This window comes from Falco peregrinus, chromosome 2, assembly GCF_023634155.1.
Source record: "Falco peregrinus isolate bFalPer1 chromosome 2, bFalPer1.pri, whole genome shotgun sequence".
Taxonomy (NCBI): Eukaryota; Metazoa; Chordata; class Aves; order Falconiformes; family Falconidae; genus Falco; species Falco peregrinus.
In genome coordinates, this window is record NC_073722.1 from 126,689,253 (window position 1) to 126,713,058 (window position 23,806).

Consider the following 23,806-nt stretch of genomic DNA (forward strand, 5'->3'; position numbering starts at 1 on the left):
GAGGAGGAGGAGGAGGGCTCTGGGTGGAGCAGCAGCTCCTGGTGGAGAGAGAGGAGGAAAGGGAACAGTGTCAATGGTCCTTGGAGCCGTAAACACCAGCAGGTCAGGGTTAGTGCTGGCTACCTCAGCCCTGGGGCTGGGAGGTGTGTGCTGGGGCACCGTGGTCTCAGCTCCTCCCAAGGATGTGCCATGGCCCTCCTGCCTGCTCTGGGTGATGGGCAGGATCAAGTCCCCTCTGTGACAGTGGACAGCCAAGAGTCTGGGGGCAGCTGAAGCCATTGGTCTGGACGCTTTGCTGGAGGGTGTGTAGTGGTGGTAAGGCTTGGGCAGAGCTTGATGCACAGCGCTGGGATCCCCCCAGCTTCATCTGCCTTTAACTTTTGGAAACGTTTGCCTTTCCTTCTCTCCACCCAATTTAAGAAAAAGATAAGCAAGGCTCCTTGGGAAGCGACTGTAGGGCAGTGACTTTGTGGAGATCCCTCCATGTCTCTGAACAGCAGGCCATGGACAACACAAGAAGTGTTTCGTTCAAAAGCCACACATTCAAAGACTGCAGAAGGAGGTGTGCACGGATTTATGCACTGTAATCCCACATTTGGCAGACTCTGTGTAAACTGTGGCAAGCCTCCTTTGAAAAGTTCCTCTGCTCTTCCTCAGAAACCCCAGGCTGGACCCCGTGGGGAGCCGGAGCAACCCCCTGCCCTGCACCTCCCTGCTGAGCAGGAGGCAGGAACCTTGAAATATGAGCACTTAGGGTTTTATTACACCATTTAATTGCTGCCTGACAGTCTAATCCACCATTAAAAACACCAAAGCTCAGGGGAATTCACCATTGTTATTCAACATGTATATCTCTCCTCTCTGCTGCCGCTCAGAGATCCCATCTGCTGCCTCCTTCCACCCCGCTCACTCCTGGGATGCACGCTGGCCAGCGCTGAGCACGCGGCTGCTGTGCACTTGGTCTTGCTGGTGGAAACCTCCTCTTCTCAGTGGAAGCGGTGGGTGCCAGTAAGGGAAAACACAGTGGGCTGCGGTGGCATCCTCTGCTGCTGGCAGGAGCCCCGGGGGCTTCAGGGAGAGGGCTGGGGCTGTTGGGGTGAAGCTGTGCGGGTGGCTGGGAACCCTGGTACTTACAGGTGGCACAGCTGGTGTGGCCTCCTCCCTGGCCTACGGGGATGCAGGGCCAGTGCTTGCTGTTCCTGGGAGCATGCACATGGAAATGTAGGTCCCAGCTAGAGCAGGGTGTGGGAAGTCTCCTCCCCTGAGGCCTTCTGAGTTGGGACCTCTCTCTGTCCCTGGGGTGGCATGCCAGCCTCCTCCATGCCATGGCATCCTCTGCATTTGCCATGAGCTGCAGGGCAGATGTTTTCAGATCCCAGTGTTTTGCCGAGCGGGGCTGTGGGCAGCTCTCATCGTCAGTCCTGGGGATGGTACTTATTCGGTGCTCACAGTCTCCTGCAGAATGAAAGGCTAGGCCGTTCTTGCTGTGTCTTGGAACAGGAGCTGAATGCAACCTGAGCAGTGGCAAGCCACCCCCCCTAGTCCTCAGCTGCCTGCTGCTCTGCAGATGCAAAATACAGTTTGGGAAATTGCTTTTCATGTTGGATAAAGGTTTTGCAAAGCTTTTTCTCTTCTGAGCTTGCAACTCTGTGCCACGCTGGGTGCTGGGGTACAGAGGAGGCATGTACTGCCATGCTCATATATGGCATCTGCATCCTTCTCCTCGCTGGGGCAGGATGCTCCAAAGGGGTGCAGGACCTGACCACGTGCTCCAGACCTCATGTTTGCCAGTCACGAGGAGGAGGAGTAGAGTAGCCCTTGCTCCGTGGGACCCTGCTGCCTTCCCAGTCAGTCCCTGCCAGCGGTGGAGGCTGGGCAGGAGCAGTGGGCTTGGCCACTTCTCTGAGCAGTTCTTGCTCACACTCTCCTAAGCAACGATTTGTCTCTCTTTTTTTTTTTTTTAATTTTGGTTGTGTGAAAAATAATGGTGCTGGCTGCCATGGCAGGATGCATTGATCAGGGGAGCTCTTGGCTGCCAAGGGGACATGGAGGAAGTGTGGCTCCTGTGCCACGGCAGGAGCCCCCAGACCTGTTGTGGGGGTGAGAGCCACAAGGCCCCTGCAGACTGCGTGACTGTGGTTATCTGAAATTACTGGTTTGTTCCCCTGGTTCTCTCCTGCGTTCAAGTACCACGGCTTGCTTCCCAGTTCCCTTCCGTGTGCTGTCCCCAGTGAAAGCAAAAGGCGACCATAGATGCTGCTGCTGGGGGGCGCAGGTGGCCCGGGTCCTCTGTAAGTCGCAGCTGAGACCCTTAAGCCAGTGGAACTGCTAGGGGTGTTTCATCGTACCTGTCTCCACTCGACTCCTGTAGCCTGGGCCTGCTTTTGTTCCTGGTGCAGGTCCTAGCTCTGGTGGGCTGGTACATACAGGCTGAGGTGGGAGCTGCCCCCCTGCCTCTGCCCTGGGGAGCCAGGTGCTGTGCCAGCGGGGCTCGTGGCAGAGGGGAACCGTGGCACTTTGTGGCTGAGCTGCTGCTGCCGTGCTCTGTGCGCTGCCGGCACCCGCGCATTGGCACCTCTGCAGGATGGATCAGCCTCACCCGTGCTGGCAGCCTGGAGGGGTCTGCGCAGCCCTTTCCGGCAAAGCCAAGCCAACGCCACTGTCCGTATCACAGGTGGATGAGCGGGGCCGTGAAGAGTCCCAGCAGTTTGCATACAGCTGCTTGAGCATGGGATAGTGGGGCCAGGGCAGTCAGGACCCCAGGTCCTCGGTGCCACATTCCAGCAGCACGGCCCTTCTCTGCTGTGCTGCACAGGGGTTCCCAGGCTGCTCTCCCCTGCCTGCTGTCAGCACTGTATTAAAAAAACATAATTGATTTTCTTTTCTGCCAGCGCTTAACCTGGACTTTCCCGCTGCAGCAGCAGAGGGCCTGATTACAATATCTCTGAAGAGGCCAGTGAGTTATAGTAATGGACACTCTTCTAGCTGTCTGTGCCACTCATAAATCTATCCCCTTCTGAAAGTGCAGATGGTCCATAATCGTCCATCATCCCAAGCAGAGCGCTGGGCAGCACCAGGGTGGGTTTCTCCTCTGAGGCTGCTTTTTCTGCAAGCTAAACGGAACTGCAGCGTGAGCTCTCTCTGTAATGGAGTGTGAGCAGCCCCGCCGTCAGCCGTGATTTAGGAGGGAACGAACAATAAATATCCTGGAGGTTGGGGCTGTAAGCAGCAGTGGGAGGGGAAGGTAGCAGGGCCAGGGGTGTACTTGTGCAGTGCCCTGTCTGCTCTGGCAAACGTGGTGTGACCCCTGGTGAGGTGGATGCTCAGGGGGGGCTTTCTAAAGGCTGCTACCCCGTTCTCCTCTCTGCACCAGTGCGTGGGGCAGGAGCAGCAGCAGAAATCCCAGCTGCATGGTGCCTGTGGCCCTGGTTCCTTCTGACTCTGCCTGGGAATAATGCCAGCTCCCGGCAGCGTCCGTCCAGGCTCCTGAGGCTGTGGTAGGCAGGAGGGGACTGCTGTGCTGGCGTAGCCCCTCTGCAGGCAGGAGCCTGGGCAGTGTGGCAGGGAGCTGCTGCCTTGCACGTGGGCAGTGTGGGGCTCTGGACAAGCCCTGCACATCATCCCTGCTCCTGCCGTTGTGGGTCTCTGCGCTTGGCTGCTGCGAGGTGCAGCATGCTGTGCTGTGCTCTTCTCTGCAGCAGTGCCAGCCCTGTGGTGCAGGTGTTCCCTCTCTGCCTGGGATGAACTGGGCTGAGCAAAAAGCTGCTGCTGCTTCCAAACGGGCAGCTTACAACCTGTGCATAGGCAGGGCAGCCCTTTCCCCCTGCACACAGAGCAGAGCCTATGGCATGTTACAGGTGTTTCTGGTGATGTCCTTTCCCACATGGTTTGATGTGCTGTTGGTGCTGCCTTATCTGAGTCCCCACCATGTGCCAGTGGGCAATGCGTGCTGGTGGCTGAGCAGCACAGAGCTCCTGCCCAGGGCTCAGGCTCTGTCCCGTGGCAGTGCTCTCTGCTGGGGGTGCAGGAGTCAGCTCCTCCTGAGCTGTGGGCTGGCAGAGCCCTGGTAGCATGCACGCAGAAAACTTGATCTGGTGATGGCTGTGCTTGAGGCTTGGCTCAACAACCCCCCAGGGTGCCTTGCCCTTGCTGCTGAGTGTTGACTGCCTGTGCTCCTCCGGGCAGGGCCTCGGCAGCTGTGCCATCCAGGCAGGAGCCTGGTGGGGTTTTGCAGCTCTGACTGGTGCCCACTGTGTCAGCAGGATCCTCGGCAGTTGTCAGGGACCTGCCTGCGCTGCCTACATCAGAGCAGGTCCACAGAACCTCCCTGGGACTTGTCCTCCCTTCACCCTGTTGCTGCCCATGAGCATGGGCTGTCTTGCCCGGCCTCTGAGCTCTCTGTCCCCAGGTCCCTAGAAGTTTCTTGCTGGCTTCAGCCCTGACTGTCGATACTGTCCCCATCCCTGCCATGCCGCCCGGGCTCTGCCCATCCCTGCGGGAGACCTGCATCGACATATTGATGCTGACGGCCATGACACGGGAAGCCAGCGATACCCAGCTGTGGTGCTAAATGTCTGTATCGACTCTCCCACCAGTGTCAATTCCAGCTTGGTTACAGTGATTCTATTTGGTATTTAATATCTGAAACTTGTATGTCTGTGCCTGTGAGTGTTGGGGATGCAGGTAGACCGCAGTGTGCTTGCTCAGAGCCAGGCTGGGATTCCCTGGGCTGGTGCTGAGGACCTTGCTCCTTGCATGGTGACTGTCACCAAGCCCTCTCCCAGGGGCAGATTTGTCCCTATGCCAGTGGTCCTGGGAGCAGGCAGAAGAGCAGACCCAGGGCCAAGAACCCCAGAAGCCTGGCTCCTCACTCCGTTCCTCCACCCTGGGCTGCCTGCAGGCAGGGTACTTGCCAGGGGTTTTAGGAGGAAACAAGCTTTTCTCCTAGAAGCTTGTCCTAGACTGATCTGGAGCTCAGAGCAGCCTTTTATTGGTGCTGCCTTTACAGCTGAGCCTGAGAAGCTGCCCCTGCCTTGCCGAGTGCCCTTATTTACAAGAATCCCCCTGGCATGGCCTTTAAGCACTTCCACTAACATTTTTGCATCTTGCTTATTGCAAACCTGGGCCCGCCGAGACCCACGTGTGGCAGGCAGGAGCACTAGGCTCGCTTTAAGTGGTTTGAAGCTCTTGCTGCCGGCCGTGAAGGGGTCTCTTTCCTTGAGTAATGACCTGGAATTTGATCATGAAGCTTTGATTAGATTGTGAGACTGGAAGTGTAACTGTACGGGATCAAAGCAAAGCAGGCGCTGCTGTGAGCTGGGACCTGCAGGGCTGAGGGAGAGGAGCCCTTCACTGCCAGCCACTTCAACAGATTAAAACAACCCAACAGCCTGCTAAAGGGGTTTGAGTTTCTAATGATGCAGCTGCTCTCCTGCTCCAGCGGGCATGTGCAGCCCTGCTGCCTTGGTGGCTGCTGGAGGATGGTGTGCCTCTCTACCACCAGCCCCTTGGGTAGGTACTGCCCAGTGCCAGCAGCCAGCACCTCTGTACCAGGGGTCAGACCTGCTGGGACTTGGTGAGCTGAGGGGGAAGGTCCTGATGGCTGTGCAGTGCCTGATGACACAGCCTGTCCCAGTGTGTCTCCAGGGGCCACGGGCCCCCTGCAGCACTGGTGCTGGCAGCAGCACTGGTTGCCACTGTAGCCCTGTGCACGCCAGCATTGGGGCCGCCAAGGGCAGCGCTGGGAGCCAGGCAGGACGGGGTAGGGAGAGCAATTGCAGCAGTGATTAATGGCCCGCTGGCAGGAGCTGACAGCTCGCAGTGCCCATGGTGGCAATGAGCAGTTGGATCCTCTGCTCCCAACAAGCTGTTCCAAGCCCCCTGCACTACTGGGGCCATGTCCCGCTGAGGGCAGCCCTGCGTGGGCTCTTGATGCCAGCCAGGCTACTGGAGCCATGCCGACAGCCCATGCCGCAGCAGCTCTCCCTGCTCCTGCCCACTGCTGCGGTGAGCAGGGCTTGCAGCTGGTTTGGAGATTCTGGCAGCATCGGCTGGGTTTATTAAGCTAATAAAACAATGTTAAGTATCCGCACACTGGAGCCCCCTGAGGTCTCTTTATGTGCAGAGAGGAGCCGGGGGATCCCAGTGCCTCTGCACTGATGATTGCTCTGTCACGCTAATAAATAGAGAGGAGCAGGTAGCACTGCGCCAGGCTGCAGGGCGGCCGCTGCACCTCCCGCCAGCACTGGGCTCAGGGGGATGTGCATTTGTCTCTCCTGATGTACTGCTATGCTGCTGCTTGGGCACCCTGTGGAGCACCTCCATGTCCCCTCTTGGTAGGCAGGGAGTGGAGCGGCAGAAGCTGCCCAGCCCCCGAGGGCTGCGCAGCTCAGGATGCTGGTGGCATCTCCCTCCACCAGTCCCCTGGTGCATGTGGCTGCGCCATGCTGGAGCCGGGCTGGCAGAGTGTGGTCTCACACCACACCTGGGGCTATTCTGCTCCTAATGCTGTGGCTGGGCTGTGCTGGTGGCACAGAGCTGTTGCTTTATAAAACCAGGCAGGGTCTCCCTGGCTCCAGGCTGGTGTAAAAACACTGGATCCTGAGGCACGGATGCCTCATGCTCCCCGTGGGTTTGCGAGGGGCCAGGCAGCCCAGCAGCACCCTGAGAGCACGGCAGCAGCGCTGCCCACAGCTCTCCCTGTGCTGCAGTGCATCCATGTGGGGTGGTGGTGATAGGCAATGCACTGGCAGCATGCAAAGCAGGCCGTGTATAATAGATAATAATTAATAGACTGCTCCAGCGGCTAGCTAGGTAAGTAGATAAATAATTTTAATTATCCTTGGGGAGGCTGTAAATTCGCCCACAGCCCTTTATTAAATTCTCTGTTTACAACAGTCATTTATATTGTGTGTCATTTTGCATAAAACCCCCTTGGGGCTGAATAACACTGCGTAATAACGGCTCCGTTATTGCCAGTGCCTCTGCTCGAGAGCTGCTGGCAGCATGGGCAGGGACCCGGGAGATGGTGGCTGTGGGACACAGGTACCCTGGTCAAGGGGCAGCTCTGAATCTCCTGGGAGGCTTCGGTGTGCTCCTTCTGAATGTGAGGAACTGGGTGCTGTGGACCCAGCTGTGCCGAGGTCTGCTCCCCCAAGGGGTCCCCCAAGACCCCTGCTCATTCCCAGTAGAGTGTGTTTTTGTGCTGATGGCAGGGTATTTTCCCCCCCTTTTTTGCGCATGTCTCTCAAAAGAACCATAAATTCCGAGCTGTGAAATCCTGCTGCGTCAGCAGTCTGCAAAATGAATTGATATTAAACGTGACGGAAGTCTCTTTAATTCACCCTGGCCAGTTTCTGCTTCTCTCCCTGAAGACATAATTGAAAAGTGGAAGAATGGAGATTGCCATCGTCCCTGCCTGGAATAACACTGAGCCATCTATTACTGAGAATCTCATTAATTAAGGATTATTTACAAATAACTGTGCTCTTGGTGTGCTGCACGCGCTGCCCTGTCCACGCATGTGTGCTCCCTCCTGCTGCTGTCACATGCGTGCCCACACATGCTCCCAGAGTCCATCAGCCTCCAGGCACCTGCACATCGCTCCAGCTCCCATGGGGCTTTGGGAAATGGTTTTGCTGAGGCAGAGGGTTACAGGAGCCGTGTGAGTGAGCCGTGATGCTCACTGTGGCAGCACTGACCTGCTCACCGCAGTAACCTCACTTGCAGAGGACCGTGGTCCACAGACTAATTTGTTTTCAATGGCAGTTTTTGGCAGAGTCCCTGCCAGCGTCAGGGCAAGAGTCTTTGGGGGTTTAAAATTACTTTTACAGGAACAGCGTGTGTTTCTCTGTGCCTGGATGGGTTTTGTAAGGACTTTTTCAGTGCATGAGGGGCTGGGTGCTGCTGCTCAGCCACTGGAACTGACCAGGCTTGTGCCCAATGCCCATTGCTTGCTGGGCCGAGGGGGATGTGTGCCTGGAGAGAGTGGGGGGCGGGGGGGGTGGAGTGGCCTGCAGCCCATACCTGAGCCTGACAGGCTGCAAGGAGTGGTTTTGTGTTCTTGGTAGTGGCTGCTGGCCCCGGGGAGCACCAGCTGGTGATGGTGGGTGGCTGCGTGGCAGCTGCCTGGCACTGTGCACCCTTGGGTGGATGGTTTGCAGAGCAGTTGAGCAGGGGGGAGGCTCAGGCTGGCACTGCCATGGGGGCGCAGCTCAAGAGACGTGCTGGGGCTGCCTTTTGGGCAGGGGCAGCGTTTTGTGGTGCCACCCTGACGCACAGCAGTGTTCAGGCTTGCTCTGATTCGGGCATGTGCGAGAGAGGTAACTTTGCAGAAGGCAGTCAAATAACCATATAGTTTAATATCCTCGCGATCTGGGCTGACATTTATGTCATTAATTTTAAAACACTTTATTTCTTCTCTATTAAGTTAGACTCATTTCCAACAGACTAAATAACTCTCTCTCCCTAACTGCAGGCTGGTGTTTTATTGTTTCCTTCCCTATTTAGTTTTTGTTCCCTTTCTGGAAAGCTCAGCAAGATGGAAAGAGGAGAGTGCTGTGCTGGTGTTACCTGTCTGGGTGATCCTAGGGAATCCCAGCAGACAGGCAGCTCTCACCTTATTTCCTCTGGAGGATACAGTGATGCATCCCTGTGCCTCTTTGGAAATGTGCTATGATAGAAAAGATTGGAGAAATTGGACATGGGGACTTTACAAATCTCCTTTCATCCATTTCCAGAGTCTGGAGGGATCATGTCTTGTAGTGGCTTCCCAGGATTTACAGTCCTGAGCGATGGCTCTACGCAGGGAGGGGCCCTGGTCTGGTAGGTCTGTATGTGCAGAGAGCGATGATAGACACCAGCATGCCGGTCCTCCTGTCCCATCAGTCGCTACCTCCTGCAGAGCGAGTGCCTGTGGCTTTGTTCTGTGTGGTTCGGGCAGGATAAGGGTGATGTGACAGTGCTGGGACTGGACCAGCCCTGATGAGACCCTGAGCTCATGCGTGTGAATGTGGGAGGGGTTTTCTGAATCTGAAAGGGAAGTTTCTGCCTCCCTCCCCATCCCTCTGCCTTAATCCTTTCCCAGCAGCATCTTCTCCGACTCCTCTTCTGGTTTTTCCCTCCTGCCAGCCCTGAGCCCAGGGCCTGTGTGCTGCCATCCCCTCTGCTCACCGTGTCCCTCCAACAGTGCTTGGACCAGTCACCCTCCTGCACTGGTGGGGCTGTGTCCATCCTCATCCTCACCCTTGTCCTGCCGGAGCTGCCACCAGTCAGACCCAGGCTCGCCGTGTGTGGGGTGCATGGGGGTGGTTTCAGGACCCTGTGCAGGGGAGCGCTCCCCAGCCATGCCAGGCCAGGGTTATTAGTTATTTTTAGCAATCGATGTTATTGATGCCGTGCTAGCTAGAGGAAGCCACTGGAGGGCTGTTCTTCCAACTCATTACATTTAGAGCTGAACTATCCCCTTTTTATATAAATCCTGACACATAAAGATAAAATACATAATTTTCCATAGTGCTGCAGCCCAGAGTCCAGGGCTGGCACTGGCTGGGGCCACCCTGCACACACGTGTCTTGGGGAGGATCCCCTGGTTCTGCTGGGAAGAATGTGCTGGGCTGAGCGGGGCCTGGAGCAAATGTGCTAGAGACACAAAAACTGCTCCAGAGGGGCTGCCACCCCAGCGTCCCATGTGTCCCCTCTGCTGTGTCCCTCCCTGGGTCTGGGAAGCCTCCTGAGGATATGTCCATGCTTCACTGCCTAGGATCCTACTCTCCTCCCAGCCAACTTTGTAAGGTTCTGAGCTGCTGCTGATAGCAAACAGGGGGCAGGGTTGGAAAAAGTGTGTGTATGTCAGTCTGACACCTGCAAGCATCCTGTCTGTCTGACATCTGTGTTACTGCTCAGTGTGCGCTGTCTGCGTGACCTACTGGAGATGCTGCTGTGGGGTCCTGAGGCCCTCTTGGGCTGTGCTGGGTGGTGCTCACCATAGGCTGGAGGTCTGCAGCCAGCTGCTTGCAGGGAGGACTCAGGCTTTTGTATGTGGCCAGCAGTGATGCTGTGCTGAGATGCTGTCCCAGCCTCCATGCCCCCTCCCCAGTCTGGTGGAAGCCCCTCGGCAGGGCTGAGCTCCCCCTTGCCTCTGCCCTCAGCATTGGTGCCTGGTGCTGCAGGGGGGCTCCCCCACCCTGTGAGAGCCCTGCTGCTGCTGCTTTCATTAGTGTTAATACCTGGCCAATCTCTTTGATTAATGCACTGAATTGAGCAGGAGAAACTAGTGCAGAGATGAAATGGAAACCCCAGGCTCCCTCCCAGCTCAGTCGCTACCCCAGCCCGCTCACTCGATGGAAACTCAATCCCAGCCAGAGGGATCGATGCTAACACACTCACTGCCCGTGCTGCACTGGTCCCGGGGCCTGGGGGGAGGCATTGCTGTTGGGGGTGGGAGGAGTGCTGCCGGCATGCCCACCTTGGGGGGCTGTGCCACCACCCGCGTGGCCGGAGGGTGTGGGATGCCCTCTGGGGACAGACCCCTGAGTGTGACTATCCCTGACCACAGCAGCAGGGAGCAGGGCAGGTGAGCAGGAACAGCCCAAAGCAGCTGGGGGGCAGGACAGTGTCCGGATTTCACTCGGGCCAGCATCCCCGCTCCTCCCAGGTTATGGCAGCATATCCATCTAGAACTGAGCATGCAGAGCTGCTCCCCCAGTGCCCTCCTCGCCGTCTTGAGGGATCATCCCTGCCCGGGCACAGGGCAGAGGGTGCCTGCATTTCCAGCGAAATCAGCCCAGTGGCTGCGAGGTGGCTGTCCAGGCTCGTGGAGAGGGCTGTTTCCATTTACTTCTGTAGTTTTTCATTTCACAAATTAATCTGCTGAGAGCAAAACCCAAACCTTTTTTTAAAGCAATGCATCAATGCATCCCTTAAGGGGAAAACACTCACATGGAGGTTTTCCTGCACTTTAGTTGTCCTCTGTGTCTCAGTTCTCTGCTTTCAAAACGCTCGCCCCTGGCCAGTTCCCCATGCGCTCTGGATTTTTTGGTGCTATTGTTTCCAATCAATTTTACAGTAGGCTTGTATTTAGGATAAAAGCCTCCCCTGTCCCCCACTTGCCCTGGTGCATTTTGTGCCCCTGCACTTGTGCTGATGCAGCCTGGGAGCAGTGGGGACTGAGCAGAGACCCTGTGCGAGGTGGCTGCCCCTTGCCTGTGGGTCACCTACCTCTGCTCTGGGGCTTGCCCCGTGCCCGTGGGTCCACAGCTGAGGATGCCCTGATACGCACGGCTCTTCCATGGTCTGACCCCGCTCGTAGGTGCTGCAGCTGCTGCAGGCTGCTTGGTGTTCCTGCAGGCTCCTCTAGCGTCTCCGGTCCTGGCCATCCTCCTGGCCGCCACATCCCTCCCTTGCTCCACACCAAGTGATCTTGGCGGTGGTCATCCCCAGAGTGGAGCCGTCTCCTTTTGTCATGTCCCATCAGGTTCTCCCTGAAGAGGTTGAGCCGCAGGTTAATTTATGGTGTACGGGGGAGCAGAGGATGGGAATAGCATCTGCCCTCTAAATAAGTCATGAAGCAGGATCCCAACAGCACAATTAGAACCCTCCATTAATGATTATTTATGGGGCTGGGAATGCTTATTTAACCTGAATATATTAATTATTAAACCAAATTATAATATTTATAACTGTATTTACAACAAAAGGGAGCGGCATGTTGCTGGGGCTTTGGTGAGGGGTGTACTGGTGCCAGAGGGTCCATGGGCAGCACATGGTGGCTCACGGGGACCAGAGAAATGGTTTGCCCAGAGCATCCCCCCGCAGCAGGGGAGCCCACCCTGCCCCAGCTGGAGGGGGATGGGTCCTGGCCAGTGCTGAGCTGGAGCAAGGGAATGCTGCTGGGCACGACTTCTGCTCATTCCTCTGCCTGTGGGTGCTGTGCAGCTCACGTCAGGCCCGGCATCCTGGTGAGTGGCTCTGAGCTCCCACTGCCCCACGCGTTTCCCATGGAGGAAGAGGGAAGAGTCCTGTTTGCCCTGGCAGGGCGCGATTGACTGCAGCTCTCAGCAGCCACCGAGGGAGATGGGTAGGGAAATCGGCTGCTGTTAGCAGAGTCCCCACTGAGTAAAACACCCAATTGAATTGATTTCACTTGCAATTGGAAAGTCTATTGGCGAAGCAAACAGTGTTATCCGCCCGTAATGAGCTGAGTGAATGCTCCTCTGAGGAGCATGCTGCAGGGATGCTCTGCTGCGGGGGCCCTGCCTGTGCTGCGCAGTTGTGCCCACACTGCCTTGAGGGGCTTTTTTTTCTCAAAACCAGAGTGGGAAGGAATCATCTGCTGGGTTTAAGGGTGCAATATCCAGCTAACTGGTGACCTGCAGGGAGGACAAGCTCTGCTAGCCCCGGGTTGCTTTCTGTCCCATGCTCCATTGTCAAGCCATGCCAGCAGCCCCAGTAGTGGGGTCTGGAGAGCCTCGTAAGCCCCCTCTGGGGGTGGTCCGGCCCCTCCAGTGCTCAGGCTGAGCACAGTCTGTGCAGGGTGCAAGCCATAGTTGGCAACAGGGAGGCAACTGGTCCCCCCATGCTGCGGGTTCTGGGGCCACCTGGCAGACTGCTGTGCCCACCGCACTGCCCCAGTGAGCTCCCTGGGGCAACTGGGGGGGTCCCAACCCCAGCCCATGGCACTGCTCACCATGCAGAGCACCTGTCAGGTACGTGGGACCAGATAAAATACCCTGCTGCCATGGAGGGGTCAGTCAGGCTGTAAAGCTCCTTTGCGCCGGAGCAGCAGGCTGCTCTCTGCTCTGGGCACAGCAGGTTTTTCTGAGAGGCAAGAGCACAGCACTTCAACGAGCAGAAAAGCAGCTCGGGGGATTTCCAGATGCTGAGGGCAGCTGAGAGGAGACCTGTGGCTGGATTTCTGCAAAGGTTCAATGCCATTGTGACCACTAACAATATTTTCAGGTGTGCAATCTAGGATAATGACAAGGCTAATCAAATCTCCAGCATAAGCTGTTGGTTTTGGGGTCAGGAGGGAATGTACTGCACCTAGAGCAGCAGTGCTTAATTGCTTTTGTCTTCCTCTGAATCAGAGGAGACAGCTGGGCTTGGTGGGCCACAGGGTCTTATGTTCAGGTCTCAGCTGTGTGTGGCTGGGCAGCTGCTGCCTGCTGGAATTTAGGTCCTTTGTGGCAGAGCCATGGCTCCTATTCTGCTGGCCCTAGCAATTGCAGGAGATAAGTGAAAAAATCACTCTGTGCTCCCAAAGACGGTGTGATTGCAGGTTCCGTAGCCTATTGCAGATAAAATGATGATTAAGGGGTCCTACCCTATAAGCAGACAACCATGTTGACCTTATTTAGGCTCCTAATCAATTTGCCCCCGGTGTGATTAATTGAGATGCTTGTCATTGATTTTTCCATGAGACAGGAGCAGCTGAGGTGGGATTCACAGGGATGCCTGCAGGGAGAACTCCGGGTCTGTTTGTGCTGTGGCAGCAGTGAGTGCTCTGCCAGGTGGGGATTATCCCATCTCTTCTCTGCCGTGGCTCCTGGGCCCGGCTGCTGCGGGGCTGCCTCCCTGCCTCTGTCTGCAGGAGAGGGCGAGGGCCAGGCGCCACAGGGCTGGTCACCGAGGTCCAGGTGGGATTTAGGCTTCCCAGGTGTCCTCCTGCATCCCATAAATGATGCGGTGGATCTGGGACCCCAAGAGGGACAGCGCACTCCTCCCGAGTGAACCGGCAGCTCTGTGAAGAGCCCACATAACTGGTGCTGCTGTTGGTCCCTCTGTCCAGACCTGCCTGCCCTCTGCCCAAGGTCCTGGCCTGCTGCTTGCCTGGACACTGTCCCTCCTGCTTACAGGCACACCCTTTACGTCCTCCTTTGCCACTGGGTGCAGTAGTGCCAGCAAGAGGGTCCCTGGAGTGTGGGCTTGGCCTGGGTGCACTGCAAGGGGCAGCAATGACCCCCTCACCAAGTGTCCCCACCGGAGCTGCTGTGGGATCACTGAGTGCTGAGGCCCCTGCGTGAGCTGCTGGCAGCTGCCAGGGTGTGAAACGCTTTGCCCAGAGCCGTGCGTTGGGGGTGAAGGACCTACAGCATGGATGATTGGAAAGGATTTTCTAGCTAAATTGCTGAGCAGATGGATTTACCCTGGACTGGTCCTTGTGGACTCTGGAACATTTTCTCTTCTGTCACAGTTCCTTTTTATGACCTGCCATTTGCTCCAGCAAGTGAGAAGAGAGCCCTTAGCGTCCAGCTTCCGCTCCGGCTGCCGTTCAGGAACACATCGGCATCACTGCCGGGAGCCGCTCACTCCTTTTCAGGAACAGTGCCCAGGCCTGGCAGGACACCCCTGCCCACCTCTGCTCCCCAGCCACACTGGAGCATGCCGGGCACGCAGGGGCTGTGCCGCTCCCCCCCTGCCTGCATGGTTGGGGCTCTGGCTGCAGGTGCTGGAGGGGTGGGAAGGGGCAGCTCCTGCTGAGGCAGGAGGAGCTGGCAGCTGCTGGCTGGCCTTGGAGGGTGCTGTGCCAGCGATATGGCGGTGGTTTTTATAACGAGCTGTGAATCGTTATAGTGACCACCTGCAGTGTGTGCTGCAGCCAGCTTGTGGTCTGGCTGGGGGTCTGCTGCTCAGGGGAAGACTGATGCCCCATCCCGTCTGCTGCACCATCCCCTCTGCTGCCCCAGTGCCAGGAGGGGCAGCACCAGGAGGCACTGGTGGGTCTCATCTAAGGCAGAGCTGTGAGTCCTGGCGCTGCCAGGGCAGCAGCGATGGCAGCAGGCTGGGGAAGTGCTTCCCACCACACCCGAGTCCGTGCTCCAAATGTGGTTTCTCTCTCTGCCTGGCAGCCCATCAGCTCTGCTAATTACACACAGGCTGATCAGAGCCTCGGGCAGAGCAGCTCCCAGCCGTGGTGTGTGCTCTCGGCACCCCGCTGGAACTTGGCGCCTCTGCATGCCAGGTGTATTTTCTTCCTCTTGGTCGTCTCCCTGGTGCTGGTGACAGTCCTTTGGGGGTGGTTTCTTGGTGGGCCCCTCTGTGGTGGCAGCATGTGCAGAGGGACAGTGGTGGCCCTGGAAGGGCAGGCTGAGGCATCCCCTCACTCTGCCATCAGCACTTCCATGCCATGATTCAGCCAGTTACTTTGGTTTCCACCATCCCTGTTTAGGCCTGATATTTCTCTTTCTTAGAAGAGGGAAGGACGAGACACTATCTCCCGCCAAAAGCCCTTCCCCTTCCTCCAGCAGTGTTTCTGCCATTTACATTAAAGGCTATAACAGGCTGGAGTAAATGGAGCAGGTTTGCAATTAGTTTTCAAAGTACTTATCTCATTAAAGTAAATGAATTATTGATTTAGTGACACTCATGCTTTTAGTGAGCGGCACAGTGCCATCACCACTCTGTTCCCTGGCTCACAACAGTGGTGGCCAGTCCTCGCATGCATGTTCCTCGCGTGCATGTGTGTGCGGCCCTGTGTGTGAGCAGCAAGTGGCCTCTCTGCCTCTTGGCTTCGTAGCCAATGCAGACCTGCGCTGGACATGAGAGCCATGTCTGTAGGAGCACAGACGTGGGTACAGCTTTGCAAGGGGCACCTGTCACAGTGTAGACAGGCAGCAGAGCCCTCCAGGGAGGGGTGGGCTGGTGACCTTTGCTGCCTGCTGAGGGCTGTGCCCAGGATGAGGTCTGGACCCTGGTGCCCTGGCACACTCCTGTGGTCACAGCAGCCACACCACAGGACACCTCCTGCCAACCCATCCATGCTGTGCTAAGGATGACAAGGGAGGGAAGAAGGCAGTCCACTGGTGCCACGGGGCACTCGGCTTGCCTGGTGCCTGACAGCCTGGCAGTGGGGCTGCCAGGCGGTACGAGGGGGTCAGGGCTGGTCCCATCCATCACCCATGCTGCTTGCGGCTCCTCCGGCCGCCCCGGCACTCGCTGGAGCAGGGAGAGGGATGCGTGCCAGGTGCTCGGGGCTGGACGCTGCCCGGCGGAGCATGACTGCAGGAGGGTGAAGCAGTGAAGTGCTGTGCTAGAGCCAAATGCTTATGGCTGAACCTGCCACCCCCAGCCAGCTGCTGATTCAGCTCTTTTGCACTTCTCTGTACAGAGATTTAATCTCTCCTGTAAGATAAAATACTCCATTAATGGGAACCTGCCTACTCAGAGCCACCCCTCTCTGTGTGCCAGGCAGGAAGGGCTGCACTCTCCCACCGCAAGGAGCTGAAGCTGCGGCTGCTAGGAGAGCACTGGGAATGGCCCAGGGGGCTCAGCCCCGCATGGGCCAGCTGTATGGCTGGACACGTTTCCCCTTCACTCCTGTGCCCCAGCGTCTGATGTGGAGTGGGACAAGGGACTGGGGGAGGGATACCAGTGGGATAAGCTGGGAATGCCAGACTCCGCTGGTGGTGCCTGCTGTGCGAGTGGGTGCCACATGGCTCTGCTGCGGGTTTCATGGACGACATGTGTTGGATGCACTTCATCCTTCTCAGGAGTCCAGTGTGCTGGGAGGGAGGAGGTGGTGGTGATACTGCAAGAGCCACAGTCATTGGGCGGGAGGAAGCGTCAGGGAACAAGCAGAAGTTTGCAGCAAGAATTTTGGTTAAAAGGTTCACAGCAGTTACTCAGGATGGTGTTTTGGTGACTAGAGTTAGGACTGGTGATGCTAGGCAGTGCTGAGCGAGTGAGCTTCCTGGGTCTGATGGGCACTGGTTGTCTCTTGCCAAAGGACATGGTTCTCCCTTGGCAGAGGGAGCTCCAGGATGCTCAGCATCTCCCATGCCCACAGCAGCCCTTGCCCTGCGGTGTGACACTCTCCCTCTGCTCACGAGGGACCTGCAGCTGGAGCTGACGGTCAGCCCTGTGCCAGGACCCTGCCCATCCCTGGGAAGGAGCTAGCAGAGCGCATCCTGCTCCACCTGCACACCCTGCCTGCGGCTGGGCTCGGCCAGGCAGAGCAAGCAGATCCCTGGGCAGGCAGGAATTGGCTGGTTGTGGTATTTGGAAGAGGGTTACCAAAGAGGGGGCAGCGCCCTGTGTTGTCACTGTCCCCAGGAAGTAGCTGTGCTTTCTGGACCAGAGCTGCTGGTTGGAGGGCTCAGCCCTAAAGCTGTCGGGGTGACAGCCATGAGAGCCGGGGCTCCTCTGGGCGCTGCCTGAGCATCTCCTGCCTGCAGCTTTTGGCTGGCAGTGCAGCACAGCCTGGTGCTGCAGCCGGGCAGAGCCAGATGGTAGTGAAACCTGTCCCGAGAGCGAGCCCCATGCCCTAGCCCCCTGCCGGCTCCTGCCACGCACCTCCAGGAGCTGCTGGGAACTGGGCGTTTTATCTTTCCCAGTTAAAAAAAAAAATCCTTCTCATTTAATTAAAAGTGTTGACATTGTGCCTGGCCATCCCGCCCGCCAGAGAACGTGGTTATAAATTAAACATTAAACCTTTAATGGCCCATAAAGAAATATTCGCTGCTGCTTATGTATATAGGGGATATAAATAGAGAGGGATGCTGGGGGAGGGGCAGGATATTATTTTTCCTCAGCCAGATAATCTTTGCTAATGAATTTAATTAAAAGCAAAATTAATTTAGGATTTTTGGTGGAGAGAACGGGGGGTCAAAACGTACTTTGAAAAACTACTGAGAAGTTTCCCAGCAGAGCGGAGTGGGGTGGCTAGCCCAGGCCTGCTGCAGGGTTTGCTCCATGGCTGCAAAGTGGGGATGGAAGTTGTTGGGGTGCCCGTGTCCATGGGGGCCCGTGCAGCTGCTGGGCTGGGTGAAACAGGTTGCATTTCCAGGGGGCCCTGTGCAGACACCCTGATTTGGATCCAAGTGGTTTTAGCTGGGCGGGGTTTTGCTTGTGAGCTAGCCTGCCTTGGGCTCATCTGTTCTGGTCAGGGCTCCAGCTGGGGCTCATCAGCCTGGAGCTTTGCCAGAAAAGCAGGGGCAAGATCCCCCCCAGTAAGAGCATTCACCTGATCACCCAGAGCTGCTCCTAGCCCACCTCCCATCAGTGTTCTGCCAGAGGTTTTCCTCTTCTACTTTGGTACATATGGCAGGACAGGGAGGTTTTGGCTGAGCATCCTGGTCCCTGTGGTGCCTGGGACCACCTGAGATTTTTGCCTGGGCTAGTGCTGGGCTCAGCCAGCTCCCCACCCGCACAGGCAAGCGCAGCGCATCCCAACTGCCAGGGCCCCAAGCTGCCGTGGGTATTTCTCAGAAGGCGCCTTCCTTGGGAAATGTGTTTGGGAAATGAGATTTTACCCATCACTGTACCTCCCCGAGGAGAGTGAGCACCCTTCAATTATTCATTGCCAAACAGGCTGTCTGGGTTTCCAGCACACCCAAACCTACTGTAGCACATGCTGGAGTTCTCTGCTCCTGCTTTGCTGTCTCCTGCCTTCCCCAGCCGGGGATCCTGGTGAGCGCTTTCCTGGCAAGGAAGACCTCGGGAGCGGTTGCTGCGAGACAGGAGGCTTTGCCGGGCTCACGGCTGCGTCGTGGTGTCCCCTTGCTGCTGGGGACTGGGGAGTTCCCAACCAACTTTTTTAGGGCACCTGTGTCTCACAGCTGAGTCTGCCCCGGCATGGAGGCGCCGGTGAGGGGAGACCCCCAAACCTGGAAAACATGTCTAGCTGGGTGAGAGCTTTCTGGAGGGTTTTTATCATAAGAGCACTAATGGAAGTCAGCACCAGCCTAATGAGCTGTGCTCCTCCATGAATCTGATTCATTGAGGCAGGAATTACCATAATTGATTATCCTGCTGTGCGGCTAAGAGCAGTGTTTGCTAACAGAAGTGCCTGGGAACCCTTTGCTCTTCCTGAGCCACTGCTGCGTGCCTGGGCCTCCAGACTGTCTGTGGGTCACACACTCGCAGGGATCCAGCCGTGGGTTTGGAGCAGCGGCCGCTCACCTGGCCCCAGGCACAGGGTCCCTACAGCCACGCTTGTGCTCCCAGAGCTGCCTTGTCTTGAGGTGCCGTCCTCTGAGGAGGAGGGGCAGAGGAGCATCGCAGCTCCAGTGTTTCAAAGTAGAGCTGCTGCTGCCCACCTGGGTCAGTGGGGAGATGTTGCAGGACTCAACACCTCCAGGTCCCCAAAGAAGTGGTTAACAGAAACAGCCCTCTTTTCCTCTTTTAAAAAACTCTTGTGATGTATAAGCTGTTCTCATTATTTTTGAGGGTCTGACATGATTTATGAACATTTGCGTTGGCAATGTTGCAAAAGCCAATTAGTTGAAGTGCAGCTTTCAGGAAGTTTTCTTTGAAATTTGGCGATATTCTCCAAGAAGTGCCCGGAGCTGGGATGGCAGCAGCAGAGCCATGTGCTGCAGGGTTCGCTCCTCGCAAGAGCATGGCACTGTGCCAGAGAGCAAGGGGCAGACATGGACACTGCTGGGAGGGGAGAAACAGGGGAGCATCCTTGGGTGCATGCAGTGAGCTGGGGTGGGCAGAGGGCTTGGGGCACACTGAACTGGCTGTGTGTCCAGCACTTTGCGATAGCTGTGTCCTGCTGAGCTGCGGGCTGTGTGTTGGGCCAGGGCTGAGTTTGCAGAGTCCTGGGGAAGGTGAGGAAGGGGCCCACATCAGTATGAGGTGGGTGAGGTTTGAGGTGTGCTGGCAGAGCTGGAGGCAGGGGTCATGCTCCCATCACCCCGTGCAGTGTGCAGGCAGGTGCTGCTGCTGCTCGGTGCTGGGATTCAGCTGCCCTAGGCTGAGCCCCCAGCCTGGCTGCGGCTCTTACCCAGCGCAGGTTTCCCAGCGCACACGGGGAGATAATGCTCATGCTTATACTTGTATTTGAATATTTTGCAATCAATGAGCAACTAGCATTGACTGTAAGCAGGTTAGTGATGATGATAATTGATTTTAATTCTTCCTCCTCTTTCTTGTCTTTTCTTAGAGAGCCCAGCGTGAGCACCGCAGGAGGAGCTGGGCTGAATAAAAGGTACAGAGGCGTTTATTTCTGACGGGTCAGAGAGGTGAGGAGATGCTCTGCGGCTTGGGCAGCGGCTCCTGGGCCCCCTTGGTTGTGCTGCACAGCCTGAGCTGCTGCTCTCAGTACCCAGGGTCTCTCTAGGGTCCACGCTAACAGCTGCATGCTAAACCCTGCATGTTGAGGGGCAGGTGATGGGTGCTGCTGTCTGAGCTGCACGGGGCTGGGTGGGGCATGGCAGCACCCTCTGCCCACGGCTCTGGGGTCCGGCAGGGGCAGGTGGGCAGGCACAGACCTGTGCACCAGGGAGGGCCAGAGGAAGGCTGCCCGCTCCTCTCCACCAGCAGCCCCTGGCACCCACTGGGCGCTGAGCCCCCACACAGGTGTGACATGAGTGGCGTGAGTCTCGGCTGAGGAGGGCCAAGGGCTGCAGTGTCTGTGAGCTGTCTGCGTGTGCTGACCTTGCTGTCTGTCTGTCTGTGCTCTGTGCCGCTCTGGGAAGCAGTCCCTGGGGAAGCCCGTTAAGGAGACTCTGCCCTTACCAGGGTGGTACCTCCAGCCCCAGGTCCTGGCCCTGGCCTGGCAGTTGTCCACTGCAGGGGATGTTTGTCCTGCAGCCCATGCTGTGACATGTCACACCAGCTCATGATGTCTCCTGGGCTGAGACCCAGCTTGGGCAGGTGATGGCTCGTACATGTGAAAGGGGGGACCAGGCTGGGTGCCGCCTGCCAGCCCGGTGCTCACTGGGCAATGAGGATGGCTCCTTCCCATCATAACCTCGTGTTGCTGGGCTTCATGGCCGTAGACTGATCCCATCACAGCTTGGGGAGCCCAAAGTGCCCCCCAAAGGTCCATCCTGCTGAGTACAGCACACATCTGTGCTCCCCCCGGTCTAAGCCAGCAAAGTAGAGGAGGAAAGGTAAGACAAGGGTCTGGGGATAAGGATGCTGATGCATCCATCCCTCTGTGCCCCAGCTTTGGTGTAGAGGTGTCCATGCAGCAGTGGGACCAAGGCAGGGTGGTGGCTGAGGCAGTGGTGATGGGCACTGGGGATCTGTCGCCATGCAAAAGTGACGGAGGAAAGAGGTGTTTGGGGGGGGGGGGGGGGGGCGCGGGGAATTGCTCTTGTCTCTTGTCGTCGGCAGGACAAGGATGAAAGTGACCTACTGGGCGGGGGCCGTGGTCCGGAAGGGTCCTGAGATGGCATGAGAAATGTGGAAAAGGAGCTGTGAGGAGTGGGAAGGCTGGGGTGGGAGCTGGGTTTGCAGGTAACGTGACCCAGGCTGGGCCACAGCTGTGAGCCTGGGGAGGGAATGTACTGGTCAGCAGCAGTGGCGTGGGCTGTGGGGCTGGGGCGCAGGGTGCTGGGTCTGCTGTGTGGGGGTGAGAGTCTGAGTTTTGGCTGGCTCTGTGCTGGGCTGTTTGGCAAAACGCGGCAGCCCTGGTGCAACACAGCTAGAGCAGGCAGGCACAGGTGATTGTTGGGCTGGGCAACAGGATGGGTAGGGAGCTCTCTGTGGGCCCAGGGCTTGCCTCCACCTCTGACATTCATAGAATCATTTAGGTTGGAAAAGACCTTTAAGATCATCAAGTCCAACCATTAACCCAGTGCTGCCAAGTCCATCACTAAACCATGTCCCTAAGCACCGCATCTATGGCATTTATTCATGTCTGTACTGATGTCTTTGCAACTTGCTCCCTGTGCCAAAGTGAAGGCTTTGCTCCCTCCCGGTGTCCAGCTGCGTATGGGGGATAGGTGGCACTCAGGTCAGTCCCTGGGGCTGCAGTGGGCTGCAGAGGCCTGCAGCACTCCAAGCTGTGGCTGGACAGTTGTGTCTGGAGAGATGTGCCCTTGCAGCAAGGGGAGGTGACAGTGGGGTTGATGTCCTGCAGCCAAAGCAGCCCTGGCATCCAGTTTGGATGGGAGAGCTGGGACATGGCTGCGGGGTGATGGGCTGCTGTTTGCAAAGGTGCCTTAGGGTGAGGAGTGTGTGGATGTGGGACTGGGGATGCTGAAGTGAGAGAAGGTGAAACAGCATTGGGAAGAGAGCTGAGCCAGGGAGCTGAGCTCAGGAAGCACTCCCACTGCCCGTGCTGCCCTGGCTCCAGGATGGTGCTGCCTCCATGCCCAGGACCCCTCCAGCTTTTGGCTTGCATGTTGGTGGAGGGGGTTTATTCTGCTGCGTTGGGCCCCTCTGCCCCAGGTCTCCATGCAGCCGACACATACCAAGAGCACATGCCATGCAACAGCATGGGCATCCAGCAGGCTGTGGGGCCCCAGGCCATGGCCACGGCTGCATTGGCAGGGCACAGAGAAAGAGGAGATGGTTTTGATCACCAAGATATAAGAGGGAGTGGGAAGCTTCCCGCCCCAGCTGCCTGCAGTGGTGGCTCCTCTGCTTTATCACCCTCTGCTGGTGCTGAATTATTGAGAGTGTTGCTTTCTTTTATTGCTGTGCTGGAGGAGAAATGCCTCAGCCTGGCTCTGCTTTGAATATGATTATGGGGCTGGAGATGTCAGAGCCAGCTGGGCCCCAGAGACCGATCTGCCACCCCTCTCGCTCCTGCACCTTCCCTTATTCTTATTTATTCCCTTGCTCCCGCGTCTGGTTCAGTGCACACAATCCCCTCACTCTCCTCTGCTGAGTGGTGCCCCAGAAGGACCGGAGATTTATGGCCTGACAAGCGGTGCTGCCCTGCTGCTGAGCCATGCCTGCAGCCTGTGCCGCAGGCGGCTGGGAGCTCGCGCCCTGTGGGAAGGTCCGTCCTGCCCCTGGAGCCCCACTGCAGGCAAAGCCAGAGCAGGGCTTGTCCCTACGGCCCACCCTGCAGCGACTCTCCCCTGAGGGACGGGGTCTCCACCTAGCTTCTGTTCCAGGGGTCTACTGGGGTGTGATGCTGGGGATGGAGGGACGGCTGCTGCCCCAGTGTTGGTAGGAACTTCTGGGTGCCCTTCTCATGCAGACTGCGGCAGCCACATCCTGGGCTGCAGGGCAGCCGGCTTGTGCAGGGACCACCCTCGTTGCTCCCGCATGTGGGGACTGGGCGCTGCTGGCTCTGCCCCACCTCAGGCCACAGCTTAGCTGCATCCTGCAAAGTAGGCAATGCTGGGGTCCCCAAGACAGCCCGTCCCAGCAGGACCTGCTGGACCACGGGCGAACAGCCCTACCGGCCAGGAGTAGAGATGGGCAGCAGATGGCCGTGCAAACCGGCTGGCACCTCGCAGGTTAACCGCGAGAGCAGCGGATTCCCTTATTGACAGGGTAGCCTGAAAAATGCTGAGGCAGGACATCAGCTCCTCTGAGTGTCAGCGCGGGAGCCCACGCTGTGCCGAGCGCACACGCTGCCACTGCCACTGCCCCCCAACACCCAGCCTGGCCGCCTGGCCCCAGCCCCCGCCCAGGCACTCCAGGTGGCTTCCCCTCATGCGCTTACCCTTTCCTTTGCTCTTAAAAACACCAGAGAGGATTTAATTTTTATCCCTCCCTCTCACCGTTTTTGGTTTTGGTTTTTTTTTTCCTTGGGACGAGTAAGCCCCTGCCCCGCTGCATGCCCAGGGCTGTCCCCACATCAGTCCTCTGGTCCCTGCTCTCCAGCCCGCCCAGCAGCAGCATGTCGGACGCGGGCAGCTGGCTCTGAAGCGTGGCCCGCGGCGAGCACCCACGCTGCGCTGGGGAGGGAGGCGAGCACACAGGGCATCTGCCCACGCCAGCCCTTGGCGCTGGAGCCAGACAGCGAGCACCCAAGGGGAGAGAGCCCACGGAGGAGGAGCGGCACTCAGCACAGCCGGCTTCAGCGAGCAGCCCACCACCCTCGCACCAATCCTACGGAGCTCCTCGGCACCCTGCTGCCAACATGATGATGTATATTTGGGTAGGTACTACCACC

At 57.5% G+C, this 23,806-nt stretch overlaps 1 protein-coding gene across 16 annotated transcripts in view; it reads left to right on the forward strand.

The window, feature by feature from the left end:
• The window catches only part of RBFOX3 (RNA binding fox-1 homolog 3), a 189,072-nt gene that overhangs the window by 129,419 nt on the left and 35,847 nt on the right, over window positions 1–23,806 (forward strand). For 12 of the 16 annotated variants that reach the window (XM_055796422.1, XM_027796037.2, XM_055796421.1 and 9 more), the window contains one exon: window positions 19,886–19,930. The exons of 2 other annotated variants lie outside the window; for them this stretch is intronic. Coding sequence is in view for 2 of the 14 variants with exons in the window: in XM_055796428.1 (XP_055652403.1) it covers window positions 23,774–23,791 (18 nt within the window). In the remaining 12 variants the exon portion in view is untranslated. Of the gene's footprint in view, window positions 1–19,885; window positions 19,931–23,452; window positions 23,792–23,806 lie in introns of all 16 variants that reach the window. 2 more of the 16 variants (XM_055796428.1, XM_055796429.1) reach the window with 1 other exon arrangement.